This window comes from Eretmochelys imbricata, chromosome 9, assembly GCF_965152235.1.
Source record: "Eretmochelys imbricata isolate rEreImb1 chromosome 9, rEreImb1.hap1, whole genome shotgun sequence".
NCBI classification, from domain to species: domain Eukaryota; kingdom Metazoa; phylum Chordata; order Testudines; family Cheloniidae; genus Eretmochelys; species Eretmochelys imbricata.
In genome coordinates, this window is record NC_135580.1 from 50650896 (window position 1) to 50666433 (window position 15538).

At 55.6% G+C, this 15538-nt stretch overlaps 1 protein-coding gene across 1 annotated transcript in view; it reads right to left on the reverse strand.

Annotated features, from left to right (window-relative positions):
* Positions 1 to 4347: 4347 nt before the first annotated feature.
* TRPM2 (transient receptor potential cation channel subfamily M member 2) overlaps positions 4348 to 15538 on the reverse strand; it is a 47477-nt gene continuing 36286 nt past the window's right edge. The window contains exons 23-32 of the mRNA XM_077825530.1: positions 13245 to 13332; positions 12526 to 12613; positions 11435 to 11586; positions 10781 to 10857; positions 10436 to 10537; positions 8673 to 8759; positions 7830 to 7935; positions 7028 to 7129; positions 6196 to 6312; positions 4348 to 4473 (exon numbers count right to left, since the gene is read on the reverse strand). Coding sequence (XP_077681656.1) covers positions 4348 to 4473; positions 6196 to 6312; positions 7028 to 7129; positions 7830 to 7935; positions 8673 to 8759; positions 10436 to 10537; positions 10781 to 10857; positions 11435 to 11586; positions 12526 to 12613; positions 13245 to 13332 — 1045 coding nt within the window. The remainder of the gene's footprint in view (positions 4474 to 6195; positions 6313 to 7027; positions 7130 to 7829; positions 7936 to 8672; positions 8760 to 10435; positions 10538 to 10780; positions 10858 to 11434; positions 11587 to 12525; positions 12614 to 13244; positions 13333 to 15538) is intronic.

The window sequence follows — 15538 nt, forward strand, 5'->3', positions numbered from 1 at the left end:
TGTTTGGGGGCTGCACAGGAATCCAAAGGAAGAATAATGGGACTGCAGTCTATCTCCCATGGTGCTACTGCCCTCAAAATGCCTGCTCCATACGTGTGCCTATTTACGACACAGACACTTTAACAGCAGCTATTTCAAATTCAAACCCAAATATGCAACCTCACCCACCTTGTCTCCATAACCTGGCTTTCCCGAGTCAACCCCCCTTGTCCTCTAGAACCACTCGCCAGCCACGTTTGACTGCTCCGGCACTGCGGGGGGATGTCAACGGCTGGGGGCACAATTTAGGCCCTGACTGCTGGATGCTTTCTGCCCTGGCTGCTGGCATGCTAGCATCTAAGGAAGGCGACTAGAGCTGGTTCAAGGAATAAACTCAGATACAATGCAGTTCCCAGCATGTTCAGGGCCAAATATGAGGATGCTGGGCTTTAACAGGGGTGCCAGGGACCCCAACCTAAGGAACAGAGCAAGAAATAAATAATAACAGTAGCTGCTCAACCTAGATTGGGGTTAATTCCTTTATAACGTGCTGCCCCATAACCCCACTTGGGAGTCAACATTTTGTGTCAAAACCAGTGAGATGACAACAAGACCGAGTAGCTCGCACAGACAATAGACAGGTTTCAGAATAGCAGCCGTGTTAGTCTGTATTCGCAAAAAGAAAAGGAGTACTTGTGGCACCTTAGAGACTAACCAATTTATTTGAGCATAAGCTTTCGTGAGCTACAGCTCACTTCATTGGATGCATTCAGTGGAAAATACAGTGAGGAGATTTATAGACACATAGAACATGAAAAAATGGGTGTTTATCATGCACACTGTAAGGAGAGTGATCACTTAAGATGAGCTATTACCAGCAGAGGGGGGAGGGAGAAAACCTTTTGTAGTGATAATCAAGGTGAGCCATTTCCAGCAGTTAACAAGAACATCTGAGGAACAGTGCGGGGGGGGGGGGAATAAACAAGGGGAAATAGTTTTACTTTGTGTAATGACTCAACCACTCCCAGTCTCTATTCAAGCCTAAGTTAACTGTATCCAATTTGCAAATTAATTCCAATTCAGCAGTCTCTCGTTGGAGTCTGTTTCTGAAGTCTTTTTGTTGAAGAATTGCCACTTTTAGGTCAGAAATCGAGTGACCAGAGAGGCTGAAGTGTTCTCCGACTGGTTTATGGATGTTATAAATCTTGACATCTGATTTGTAGGCGTTTGTCTCTGTCTGAGGGGCTGGAGCAAATGCGGTTGTATTGTAGAGCTTGGCTGTAGACAATGGATCGTGTGGTGTGGTCTGGGTGAAAGCTGGAAGCATGTAGGTAGGAATAGCGGTCAGTAGGTTTCCGGTATAGGGTGGTGTTTATGTGACCATCACTTATTAGCACCGTAGTGTCCAGGAAGTGCATCTCTTATGTGAACTGGCCCAGGCTGAGGTTGATGGTGGGATGGAAATTGTTGAAATCATGGTGGAATTCCTCAAGGGCTTCTTTTCCATGGGTCCAGATGATGAAGATGTCTATATGCGCTATATTTATGACATCTTCATCATCTAGACCCATGGAAAAGAAGCCCTTGAGGAATTCCACCATGATCTACAAGATCTCTATCAAGCATTCTTACAACTACAATACCCACCTGCTGAAGTGAAGAAACAGATTGACAGAGCCAGAAGAGTTCCCAGAAGTCACCTACTACAGGACAGGCCCAACAAAGAAAATAACAGAACGCCACTAGCCGTCACCTTCAGCCCCCAACTAAAACCTCTCCAACGCATCATCAAGGATCTACAACCTATCCTGAAGGACAACCCATCGCTCTCCCAAATCTTGGGAGACAGGCCAGTCCTTGCCTACAGACAGCCCCCCAACCTGAAGCGAATACTCACCAGCAACCACACACCACACAACAGAACCACTAACCCAGGAACCTAGCCTTGCAACAATGCCCATTGCCAACTGTGTCCACATATCTATTCAGGGGACACCATCATAGGGCCTAATCACATCAGCCACACTATCAGAGGCTCGTTCACCTGCACATCTACCAATGTGACATATGCCATCATGTGCCAGCAATGCCCCTCTGCCATGTACACTGGTCAAACTGGACAGTCTCCACGTAAAAGAATAAATGGACACAAATCAGATGTCAAGATTTATAACATCCATAAACCAGTCGGAGAACACTTCAACCTCTCTGGTCACTCGATTTCTGACCTAAAAGTGGCAATTCTTCAACAAAAAGACTTCAGAAACAGACTCCAACGAGAGACTGCTGAATTGGAATTAATTTGCAAATTGGATACAATTAACTTAGGCTTGAATAGAGACTGGAAGTGGTTGAGTCATTACACAAAGTAAAACTATTTCCCCTTGTTTATTCCCCCCTCCCCCCCAGTTCCTCAGACGTTCTTGTTAACTGCTGGAAATGGACCACCTTGATTATCACTACAAAAGGTTTTCTCTCCCGCCCCCACCCCACTCTCCTGCTGGTAATAGCTCATCTTAAGTGATCACTCTCCTTACAGTGTGCATGATAAACACCCATTTTTTCATGTTCTGTGTGTCTATAAATCTCCTCACTGTATTTTCCACTGAATGCATCCGATGAAGTGAGCTGTAGCTCACGAAAGCTTATGCTCAAATAAATTGGTTAGTCTCTAAGGTGCCACAAGTCCTCCTTTTCTTTTTACACACAATCGAGACACTTCCAGGTCAAGAGATCCCAAAGCACTTTACAAATAAGTCTGTAGAGGAGCCACAACATTCAGCATCCTCCGGGTCCAAGGTGAGTGATGTGAGTGTGATCAGGTGCAAGGGAGAGGTCTGATATCCAGGACGGTGCCTCTGACAGAGGTAGAGAAGTGACATGAGCTCTGTGAAACCCTGGGCTCCGGAGTGTCTTCCAAGCACGTGCCTTCCAGGATGTCTGAGCTCAGGGCTACGAGTGAGACATAGCAACTGGCTGATGGGGGGGAAGGGAGACACCTGCTTTGTATTCCATGAAGCAGTACCAGTGCCAGCCTAGACAAAGATCCCTGCTGTTCTCCAAGCCCCAGGAGAGCATGACCATGGCTGACATACACAGGAGCAGCCAAGGTTCAGAGTAGGCATCAAGAAAAAAACAGAGGGTACCTGGAATGAAAGGGAGGGGGCAGTGGGAAGACCCCATATGGACTGGCCTAGGAGTGAGGTGCTGGCCTAAATCCATGCTCAGGTGCCCCTAGGAGTGGGGCGAGTGTGGTGGATGGAGCAATGTCCCTTAGAAAGAGGATGTACGGTAGCCCAGGTGCGTCAGCAGCAGAGTGAGGGCAGGCCGTGGGATCTGCTGCCCGTCCCCATTAGTGTTAGCGTACACCATGACAGTAGGGACTGGGGGCCCCAGCAAGGACGAGGCACTCATTGTGCCAGGCGCTGTACATAACACAGGGAGAGACAGCCCCTGCTGTGCAGAGCCTACAATCTCCACAGGTGAGCCAGAGGAGCCATGGTACAGACAGGGAACTGAGGCCTAAAGAAACTCGGGCCCAGAGTTACAAAGGGACTTAGGCGATGTGACGTTGGGCGTTGCGGAGCCTACCAAATCACAGGCTCACACTGGGATCCATAAAGCTGCGTTCAGTGCCTAGGGTCCCTATAAAATGCATGGGGAGAGACTTGCACCTGAGAATGTGCCCACAAAGCCAGCATGCTAGGTGGGACTGCCTAAGCCAGCCAAGGGGAGGTGCTGATACACAAGAGCGGGACTCCTCTGCCCATGGGACTTAGAACTTTTGTGAGTCCCTCCCTAAGTGACGGGCCCAAGCTCCCCCAGGGAGTCTGTGGCAGAGCTAGGAACTGAACGCAGGTGTCCTGGCCCGGTACTAGGTGGCACCACACATCAGGAGCCTTTCACCTCTAGAGATATGGGTGGGAAAACTGGCCCATGAGTTAAGTCTCTTTCCAGGTCCCACATGTGCACATCCCAAACCCACTGCTAACTTAGCCAAAGCGTCAGGCTCCGCCCAGGAGAAAGCCAAGACCACAACAACAGGGGAAGTTGCCAGCTAAATTTGTAGTGCATTGGCAGAGCTGTGTGGGGCAACTCCTGCAAGGACGACGGCCTGGCACAAGCTGCTGCCATCTGTGTCTCACGAGAGTGCTGCATTCACTCGCAAGTAATGATACAAGAGAGTGAGAAGGAGAGTCATGCAGCATGGCATGTTACCCACAGTCCCACTGATCCTGGAGGGTTAAGCCAAGGTACACACCCAAAGCCCCAGTCTAGAGCAACAGGAGACAAGGGGACCAGGCAGGCAGATCTCCATGACACTGCTCCCAGCTTCGGAAAAATCCATCCCAGGTGGCGGCCGTAACATCAGTAATAGGCCCCCAAAAGAGCAGTCACCTTCTGCAGCAGTTCCTTGTGGTTTGCGTACAGCGGAATTCTCTTGTCCACCAGCTGCCACCGGACGCACGCCTCTGGGTCGCTGCCCTGGAGAAACTGGGAGAGGAAATCAAAGACGTTACACGCAGGCTCACATTGCCACAGAATGCATATTTCCAGCTGCACTCGGCACGTGGCTGGCACAGCAAAGCCTGAGACGGGATGGCTCAGGTGTGGACGAGCTGTTTTCCCCAAGCCTTGATTACCCAGGACTAGCATAAGCACGGACCATTGGTGTTTTAACAAGGGAACGCCAACAGTGTTGGATAAAAGCCAGTTCCTGGGGCTATGTCCTCGCCACCAATGAGATGCCGTTCCTTCCCCCAGGACACAGCAATGGCCCGGCTGCCCTCCCTCAATGCTGAGCGAAGGCGAGAGTCAGGCAGGTAATAGATTTTGAAGGAAGGAAGTCATCTAACTTTCCTGGGATCTGGTCTCATGGTGCCTGCTGCATGTACAGTCCTTACACAACAAACTTAACAGCATGCCCTGCTCCACCACTGCGCTTCTCCCTGGTCTAGGGTTGCCAACTGTCTAATCGCACAAACCCAAACACCCTAGCCCCGCCCCTTTCCCAAGGCCCCACGCCTGCCCCACCCCTTCTCCGAGGCCCCTTTCCCCCGCTCACTCCAGCCCCCCTGCCTCCATCGCTCGCTCTCCCCCACCCTCACTTGCTTTCACCAGGCTGGAGCAGGGGGATGGGGTGCAGGCTCTGGGCTAGGGGGTGGGGCTGAGGGGTTCAGAGTATGGGAGGGGGCTCCAAGCTGAGCCTGGGGCAGGGGGCTGATATGCGGGAGAGGGTTTGGGGTGCGGGCTCTGGGATGGAGTTTGGGTGCAGGAGGGGGCTCAGGGCTGGGGCAGAGGATTGGGGTGCGTCAGGAGGTTCGGGGTGTGGGCTTTGGGAGGGAGTTTGGGTGTGGGAGGGGACTGAGGCAGAGGGTTGTGGTGCGGTAGGGGTTCAGGGTGCAGGCTCCAGCTGGGCAGTGCTTACCTCGGAAGTGGCGGCATGTCTGGCAACGGCTCCTGTGCTCACAGGTGGCCAGGCGGCTCTGCATGCTGTCCCTGCCTGCAAGCACCACCCCTGCAGCTCCTATTGGCTGCAGTTCCCCATTCCCGGCCAATGGGAGCTGCGGAGTTGATGCTTAGGACAGGGGCAGCATGCAGAGACCCCCCCCTTGCTGCGCCTCCTCCTAGGAGCTGCTGCCAGACATGTCGCTGCTTCTGGGAGTGGTGCAGAGCCAGGGCAGGTAGGGAGCCTGCCTTAGTCCCTCTGAGCCACTGGAATTTTTGCAGCCTAAAATCTCCTGGATTGGCTTCAGTAGTCTCCAGGAGATTGAGCCTGATTCCAGGAAACTCCCGGCCAAATCGGGAAGGTTAGCAACCCTACCGTTGTCTCTCCTCCCTCCCGCCTATTGCTCTCCTCTTGCAGACCCTTTTACTCCTTCTCCCCCCTGCCTGGCTCCATTTCTCCACCACTCCCATTGCTATCCAGGAGCCCTCTCTCACCTGCTCCTTCTCTGCATTGTCCAGGCTGGGTCCCTCCCACCTGCAGGCAGAGAAGCAGGATGGAATGGGACCACAAGACTTGTGGGCACATCACCACCGCGCTGCTGAGATCTGGGCCATTCCCCGAGCTCTGCGGCTTGATCCCACACCCACCCAAGTTGGCATGAGGCTCTTCATTGACTTCAGTGAACGCCTGCTCAGCCCTGTCCTGGGGGCGAGGCCTTTCTGTACGGAAGCTAGTGCTTTGTGAGACAGAAGGCAAAAGGCATTTACCGAGTTAAGCTGCTTCATCTGCACGTCGTTCTTATCTTCAAAGTGCACGTTGATGGCCACTGTCTCGATCCAGGCATTGTCCATGTTCCTGGGGTCATCGACGTAGCCTTTGTATACCTGAGGGACAGAGGAGGCAGCTGGGAAGGGTTCCCCTTGGGTTTCAGTGTGCTAGCAGAAGGTCAGCTGTGACCTGGCTCAGGAGTGCTGGAACGGGGGGGCCATGCCCCTCCCACTTTTTACCTGCCGTAAGGGCGAGCGAGAAGGGGAGGGCGTGGAGAGGAGTGAGTGGGAGGCGGGCTGTTGGGGGGAAGAGAAGGCATGGGGGTGGGGCCTCAGGGAAGGGGTGGTGCGAGGGTGGGGCCTCTAGGAGTAGGGGTGGTGCAGGGGCGGGGCTTCTGGGAGAAGGGGCAGCAGGGGGACAGGGACAGGGTTTGGGTACTGGTGGCCCCGCCCACTTGTAAGGAACTGTGACAGAGTGTGGGCTGTGGGAAAGTCCTGCTTTCACATACAGCATCCCTCTCATGGGACGGTCCTGCAGCCAGAGGTGTCCCAAGGGAACTCTGGCACATTGCCTGGGAGCTCTGCTTAACCACAGCAAGTCCCATGCAGTGGTTGTTGTGCCCTGCAGGACAATCCTGGCCTGTTCTACCATTCCTCCGTCCTCACTTCCGCAGACCACACCAGGGTCATGTACACAGGTCTGCAGCCCAGGCTCATTCTGAGGGCCACTCTGTCCTGCATGGAAGGAATTGGCATGTTATCATCATGGGAATGGGTGTCTGATTCTTGTCCTGCTTCCTCAGCATGGTGCCATGCGGCGTGCCCAGCATACCTCTGCACCTTGGTTCAGCAGGTTCTGGAACTGTGGCCAGAACTCCCTCCTCAGGACCCTCTTCAGCTTCAATGGCAGCGATTCCCCTGGCTCCAGTGACCCCTGCACAGAACCAGACCATCACAACAGGGCACTGTCTGAACAGACAGCTGGGACTCCTCCCTGACTACAACAAAGAGAGCAGGCCCAATGCTTGCTACTAAGGAAGCAGGAGTTCCCAAACCATGCACTGCCCCCGATGGGGGGACAAGCATGGAGCATCCCACTGTCTGCTCTGGGCAAGGAGTGAAGGGATGCCCGTGGCAGAAACTCCTCAGGTGTGCATGGAAATATGGTTTTGCACATAACTTAATTCACCTCTGGAACTTACTGCCACATGGTGATTCTGAGGCCAGGCTTTGAGCAGACACTCCTGAGTCAGAACTGACTGTTAAATTAGCAAGGAGGAAAATGATACAGACTATTAATCACCTGCTGGGCCGGGGGACAATGAAATGCCACTTGTAGTACTGTATTGCGTTATGAGGTGCATCCTGCACTGGACAGGCTACAGCCAGATGGACAACTGGGCTGTTCTGGCAGAATTATGAGACCTCTGGGCATGGGGGATAAGATGCTCTGAATCCCAGCTGGGGGCAGATTGTATCTCCCTCCTGCAGAGACCCACAGGGCCTATGTTTTACGTTTTGGTAACATGGGTGTAGCTTGTGATGCCAATAACGTCTCTCTGCACTGACTGATCTGCCTACGTTTTCTGAGCCTTTCAAAGCTAGGTCAGGTCGATGGGCTCCTTAGCACTTACCCCTGGCAGAGCCCAGTGATCTGACACAGGAGACTTGACAACTAAGACCTCCAGCATTTTCTTTAGGCTCTTTCTATAAATGGATCCATCCATATTCCTTCTCCAGCTACAAAAGAGAAATGTGTCATGCTGCCCGGGGAGCTGGCTCCTCCCATACCTCCCCGTGGCGTGGCAGTGAAGATCAGTTTCAGTGCTCAGGGAGGGCAGTGATGGACTTTGCTGGAGACCCCGAGCTCTCACGAACATCATCAAAGAGATTACACGCTCTTAGCTTTTACATCTGTTAGAAAACAAGCCAGTTTCCCAAGATCCCCCAGCCCTGTTTGCAGGATAACAAGAGGAAAGCACGGCTCCTGAGATAAGAGGTTAAGCGTGGTTGTGGAGCCAGACAGACACCAGGGACATTTGAAGTCTAATCCTTTCTCTGCTCCCAATTCATCACGTGGCCTTGGGCTAGTCATTTACCTACTGGGGGGATCTAATACTTACCTATATGAGTGCAGTGAGCATCAGTTAGCTAATGACTGTAAAGTGCTTTGAAAGAGTTAAGTGGTGTTTACTGTAAGTGCTAAGCAATAACAGAAGATTATCAAAGATCCAATTGCTACACAATAGCACCATGGTCTATGAAATAAGAACAGGCTGTTCTTTATTTAAAACAAAGAACGGGAATCGTTTTAGCAATACATTTCCTTCTGTACGACAGAGGCCTCTGCCCCATGTGTTACAGATGTAATGTTCCTAGCTCAGCCAGTCGAGGGTGCTGCTCTAGTCAAGGAACTGCCACATGCCAGTAGAACGGTGTCCAGATGTGCAAGCCGAGATCTTACTTGCTGTACTCACCGCGTCACTATGGGGTGCAGTGCATGGTTCGGTCCAAAGCAGCGTAGGCTTCCTCGGCCTCGTAACCCCGTCCTGCCCATAGGATTCCTAGCACAGAAAGAGCCAGAGAGGCGTTGGTATCCCTTCGCCAGGATTATTGGCTTGTTCAATCACGCCGTCGCTCATGGAACTCAACAGCCAATGCCATGGGGTGATGCTGTGTTTGTTCAAACAACAAAGGCACTGGAAATGTTTCAGCACAGCACTGGAGGAATACACATTTCCACTCCCATTTTCGCTTTTTAGAGCTTTGGAAAATTCCAATCATCAAAGGATAATTGCTCAACCCAATTTCAGGAAATGAACGTAAACAAACATTCCAGACGTCTTCACCAGGACGGGAGACGTTATGGTGGCTTCTAGTTACGAGTGCACAGTGGGGTTACCCAGAGCAGTGGGGGGTGCATTGGAAGGTGGGAATGCTTCCACCAGGGTAGAAAGGGCCATGTCTCTTGGTTCTTGTTCACCATCCGGGAGCCATCAGCCATTGCCATTTTGCTTTGTCATGAGGCTTCTAGGTGACAATTGCATGGAGCTTTGGTTGGTTTAGGATCAAGGGCACTATTTTCCACAGTGCCAGAGGCACCATCAGACACACAGCCTGGTCCCCGTCCATGGAGAGAAGTTTGCAGAGTGAAGTTGGGTAGAAATGTTTGCCCCTGTAGAACTTGCTTTGACACGTTAGGGTTTCTTTCCCTTTCCCCACCCCCAAGTGAACAGCTTGCCTCTTCCCTTGAAACTGCTGGGCAGATTGGAAAGGAGTGGGGGAGTCAGGCAGGGCAGCTGCAACATTTCAGGCTGTTTCAGGAAACCCAAGACCTGGTGAGTGGAGCTGGGCACCTCCTGAGCTTCCTTGTGTTTTCCAAGCACTGCTCAGGTTCACATAACATGGGGCAGGTAGCAGCCCCTCTCGCTGCTAATCTGAGGGAGATGCAGATGGAGATTAGGGACCTGATTCTGCCTCCCACCTGTGGGTGTATGTCAGGAACAACTCCCCTGGATTTAGGAGTGATCCCAGACAGTGCGAGTAGAGAACTAACCACTCTGATCACAAGTGAGCAACCCACTGCTGCACCAGGCCTCCTTCTGCGTTAAGATCAGACATGGGCGGCAGGTATAGTACTTCAGCTCTCCCCAAACCTAGGCCGTGGCCCTGCCCACGCTCCGCTCGGAAGCCCCGCCCTCGCTTCCCCTCTCCCCCGAAGCCGGCAGGACCTCAGCTTGGGCAGCAGTCTGGAGCCAGGGCTCAGCCAGCCGGCGGCTTGGGCCAGCTGGCAGACTGGGACAGCCGGTGGCCAGGGAAAACTTAGGCTGGCCAGTGGCCAGGGTGGCTCAGGCTGGCTGGTGGCCCAGGGGTTGGGCTGGTGCTCGGGCCAGCCGCAGCCTGGGGGTCTGAGTGGTTCGGCTGGGGCTCCTCTGGCCGTGAGGGGGAGGGGAGCTCAGGGCTCCTGTGGGTGAGGGGGCGGGGCCTTGGGCAGAAGGGGCAGGGCTGGGGGCTAGGCTCCCCAAAGGGGGTGTCCACACGCTGCCCATGAGATCTGAGTCACTGCACTGCACTGTGAGGGAGCACATCGGGCTTGTGACTGGCCTGATGTTGGGCTGCCCTCTTCCTCCCCGCCCCTGGGAGACATGGTACCACTGAGCCGGAGCCAAAGCGCCGAGGCAACAGAGCCAGTTTGCTTGGGCAGTGTTTGTGTGAGAAACCCCCCGCCCGGCTCACTCACAGCGGCAGCCTGTTCTGGATGGTATACGTGCCGTGGAAGCTCTGCCGGTTGATCAGTCCATCCATCGCATTGTAGTTTATCTTCGAAAGAGCCTCCAGGGAGCTGGAAGACAGAACAGAGCCCCTGTCCTCTTCAGCATGCACGGTGCTGGCCAGCAGCCACAAACACCGGCGGAGCCAGCTGGCTGGAGAGAGCCAGGGCTGGGCAGAGGGCAGGAGAGCGCTGCTGGCAGAGACAGCCAGCCAGTGGAGGAGATGGATACACAAAAGCCGGGGGCTGGAAGAGAGGTCGGGGGTTGACAGAATATGAGAGAGAGAGAGAGAGACTACCTGATCCCACACTCACTCTCTGAGAGGATCGCACGCAGCAATCTCCTTCCTGTCTGCCACGTAGAAGGGAGGGTCATAGATCTGGAACTCCACCTGCAGAGCACACAAACCACTTCACACGCATCCCTCCGGCCCAGGGGCACAGCCCTTCCGCCAGCGGCTCCAGGACGGCATAGCCCCCTCCAGAGAGCTGGTGGACCCCAAGGTGGCCCAGAGGAACTACCCTCCGAGGGATACACTTCCCACTGACCTGCAATGAGTGCCCAACTCACTGCTGGAAACGGGACTCAGGTCAGCACAGGCATAACAAGGGGAGGCCCAGCATCCTCAGTGGGAAGTGCCCAAGGTGCAGCGTTTAATTCCGCAGGTAGGTCCGTACTCCCCTCGGCCTGCTGCACTGAGCTGCTGAGCTCCCTCCCCTCCCCAGGCCACGTGGCTCCAGGTCGAACCATGGCTGGAGGCCCCCACGCTTGACATCTTGGGCCTAGGGTCACTGAGTGAGGCAGCGTCAGAGCCGGGGGGCAGGGGTTCCTGGCTCCTGGCTCAGTGCTCTGCCCACTGGCCCTGCCTGCCTCCATCAACATGCCCCAAGCATCACAGGCTACGGCCCCTCTGCTCCGGGCAGATCTCCCAGCCACAGGCCCTGCTCTCTACAGTGGCGCTCTCCTACCTCCCAGGGAACCTTCTCGTCCGGCACTGGGAAACGGACTGTGGAGGAGCTGGGATAGAGGAGGTTGCGGGCGCTCACATGGTACAGAGCCGTCGTCTCCTCGGGCTTCTCCTCCAAGCCGTATTCCTTCAGCTCTGGGGCTTTGCTGGGGACTGGGAGACAAACACAAAAGAGCTGAGACCCCCATGGAGCAGAGGAACGTGACCTCTGAGAAGGGTTAGGGTGAAAGCAATGGGGTTCCTGCTGCCTGCAGCCAGGGTTAGCTGGGTTTCCCCATAAGAACGGCTTTCCTTCACCACTCTCTGGGCCTGACCCAAAGCGCACTGGGATCACTGGACAGTCTCCTGCTGGGGCCAGTAGGCTTCAGGCCCTGTGCCCCTGGCCGCCCCCAAGTGGCGGGCATTGTCTGCACAGGACACTGACTATTGAAGATTTCGGCCTAGAACTTGCTATTTGTTGCATTGCCCCATAGAAGTGAGTCTGCCTCCCCTCTCTTCCCCAGCACAGTTACACATATGCCCCTGCCACCTTCCCGTCCCACAGCCCTGCTCTCCCTGCATGGACCCCGAGGGCCCGGAGAAGGAATCCAGCATGGGAGGGAGCTGTGGGGCAAGTGGAGGTGGGAAGCTGCTGGGGAAGGGGTGGGAAGGACGATCTCCAATACAGTGGGGCTGGAGGCAGGAAGGGGAATTAGTAGGAGCCTGCTGCGCTGTGTAGCATCCAGCCGCCACGGCACAACCCACACGGGGTATGCGGAAGCTGGCAGCGAGCCTCCCAGCCTGGGCACAATGCCCCCTGCCTGCCATGGGAACAGGCGCAACCCCTCCTCCCTTCCCCCAGCTCAGGGCATCCAAGACTCTCTGTGCTCCTTCTGCAATGGGGCAGGGCCTGCTACCCAGCTCACCTAGGAGCCCCTTGCCCTGTCCTGCTCTCAGGCCTGGCAGCTGCACTGGCGCCGATCAGGCCTGCGCTGGAGCCAGCGGAGTGACGCTGGTGGGAACCCTGGAGAAGCGAGAGGAGAAATGGGTCCTAGAAGACAAAGGCTGGTCTTTCCTCTCACATGCTGTCAGTCAGAGACTGGCTGGACTTACCCACGGTGGGTGCGTCCTCCTCTGAACCAAATCCATTCCCACGCAGGGCCCGCACGATCCAGGCCAGGGTCTTGGCGGTCTGGGACATCTATCCAGAGCAGAGCAGACCGTCAGGGAAAGCCACCTCCCAGAGCTCCCACCCAGGGCCCAGCTCGGACATGGGCGGGGGAGGTGGGGAGAGAGGGGCGGGTGTGGATGCCCCATTTCCAGGCTCAGGGATGTGGTTGGGTTTTGGTTTAGTTCAATTTTACTGTGATTGTGAGAGCCAGAAGGGGCGTGGCCCCGCTTTGTCAGGACAGTGGTTGGAGCACCCCTCGCAGGAGACAGTCTCATGGGGTGTAACCCTCTGTGTAATTCCTCTGACCTTGGGACTGAAATCAGTGCCCAGTTCTGCTGGGCTTCCTCTGCTGAAGGGACTCAAATGGAAGAGGAGCGGAGGCTCAGCGGTGGGATGGGACTATATTGCCCCTCAAATAGCGCAAGTTTTCCCAGAGTAGCTTGGATGAGATGTCTTAGCTGCCTGATCCTGAGTACAACCCACTCCCCAGCCTCTGACCCACTCCCTGGGCCTCCCTCCCCCATGACCTCCCGATCCTGAACATGGCTGGCTGCCCAGGCCCCAGCCCAGTCCCCCCTCCCAATCCCAAATGTCACCCACTCCATGCAAGGCCATCTGTGACAACATCTGTCCTCTCCACGCGCCTCGAGCTCTGTCTCACCTGCTCTTCCAGACCAGTCAGCCTCTGCTCCACCAGTCCGGTCCTCTTCACCTGATCCAAATCCAGCAACTCCGCCAACACATCCACCCTGCGAGCGGGTGAGAGGAGACAGGGGCCTTGGGGAACGAGGCGCTGAGCAGGCGTCCCACGCAGCGACATACAGCCAGCGAGGCACTGCTCCAGGGTCAGGGCAGCCTGCGTGCCTTCACACAGCGCTGCCCACAGACCTCCTGCCCCTCACGCAGCCTGCCAGCTCAAAGTGCCGAATTCCCGCCTTTGCATTCCCAGCGCCCCTCACTGTTCATCGTCCCTGGTGGATGCTGGTCAGACCCAGCCCTGAGAGGAGGCAGGATGGAACAGCTCTGCGGAGGGTTGTGCCTCAGTGTCCCCCGCTCCCTGGAGCACAGCTGAGTGTGCACGTGGCACATCCCTTGGCAAGGCGGAGAGGCCCGCTCCTCAGCGGCCATGCTGGGGGCTGCTCCTCCCTGCCCATGTGCACAGGCTGGTGCAGAGTGCATGGAGGTGGGCCAGCTCCTTGCCCTCTCTGCGTTGGCAGCAGGGCCAATCTGGCCCATACTAAGTGAGAGGTTCAGCACACGTGAATGACACACCACTAGCCATGCATAACTGCTGCTCAGGCCCTGCTCGCTCGCTGCTGCATCTGGCTAGAGCTGTAGCCTTTGGTTTGCCCCTGAGTCCCATTTCTGCAGATCACATAGACAGTGGAGGCCACAGTGTCCTGCAAGCTCACCCCGAGGTGCGATGTGGCCTGGGCAAGGGCTGGCACACACCTACCTGCCTTCTACTTGGCTCTGCCCAATGCCACCAGGCAACTTTCGTGTGCACTAAATCTCCTCACAAGCTGCATTGCGTGTCTCACCCACAACCCACCATCTCCCCTGCCAGTGGCTCTGCCACAGCAGACAGCAGGCTTAGCATGGCCCTACAGCCATAGGCGCTGACTCTGTGGGCGCTCCAGGGCTGGAACACCCACGGGGAAAAATTGGTGGGTGCTCTGCACCCACCGGCAGCCAAGCTCCCCGCCCCGGCCCCCCACTCCAGCTCACCTCACCTCACCTCTGCCTCCTCCCCGAGCACGCCGCTTCCCTACTTCTCCCAGCTCTTGCTGCCACAAAACAGCTGTTTCGCGACATAACGAGCTCTGGGAGGGAGCGGGGAGAAGCGGGAACGGGGCGCGCTCAGGGGAGGAGGTGGGGAAAAGGCAGGGCCGGGGCAGGGATTTGGGGAATGAGTCCAATAGGGGCAGGGAGGGGGCAAAGTTGGGGCAGGGACTTTTGGGAAGGGGTTGGAATGGGGACGGGGCAGGGGTGGAGTTGGGGAGGGGCCAGGGGCTGGGTGGGGTCAAGCACCCACCGGCACCAGGAGCAGTTGGCGCCTATGCCTATAGCCCTGCAGAGAATGGGCCACATCCTGCTCTCATTGACACCTGTGCCAGCCCAGGACTGTCCAGGAGCCATTATGCCAGAAGTAACTGATAGAGTGAACAGGGCTCTTCATGGAGCCTCCAGGTCCAAGCTGCTCCTTGACACTCCAAACGTACCCTCTGGACATGCAAGGGCTCCAAATCACTCCCACACATATGCCCTATATCTCCGCTGGCTGCGGGATAGGGGCTTCCATTGGCCTCGGCGGGCCCCCTGTCGTTGGGGCCAGAGAACTAACTAACAGTGATTCTTTCCTTGTCTCCAGTGCACCTGAGCCCTAATAATCCGACTGCTCTTCTCCACTGACCTATCCCTCCGCTCCGGACTTCACTTGAGCCCATCGGGTCGACAGAAGGAGTCACTGCAGAGGGATGCTTGCTTTCCCAAACCACTGAGTGCACTGCCCCTGCAGCATCCCCAGCCAGTGCCAGCCAGAGTCCCAGGGAGAGAAGCCGAGTGCATTGCAATGCACCCTCGGCAGGGCTCAATGGCCATTCCAGTGGCTCTTTCCAGGTAGGTACACCAAGTGCTTGGCTTACCTTGGGCTGAGTTTGCACTATAAGCCCCAAAACCACTAGTCATCGATCCCTTGGTCTAGTGCTTGGAGCACTGCAGAGCCACCCACGCAGACCCCAAGGGAACAGAGAAGCATGTCTCACTCTGCAGTGGCCCCCCGATTGAGGAGACAGGTTCTGGAGGGAGCTCCAGCAGCCTGTTAGCGTGCTGGGGGCAATGGGAATGGGAGCGAAACAGCTGGGTTATAAGGAAAGAGGCTGCGAAAGGGAAACAAAGTATTGCTGATCTATCGTCCCAGCAGTGCGATGAGTCCCCGCACAGATTCTGTCACAC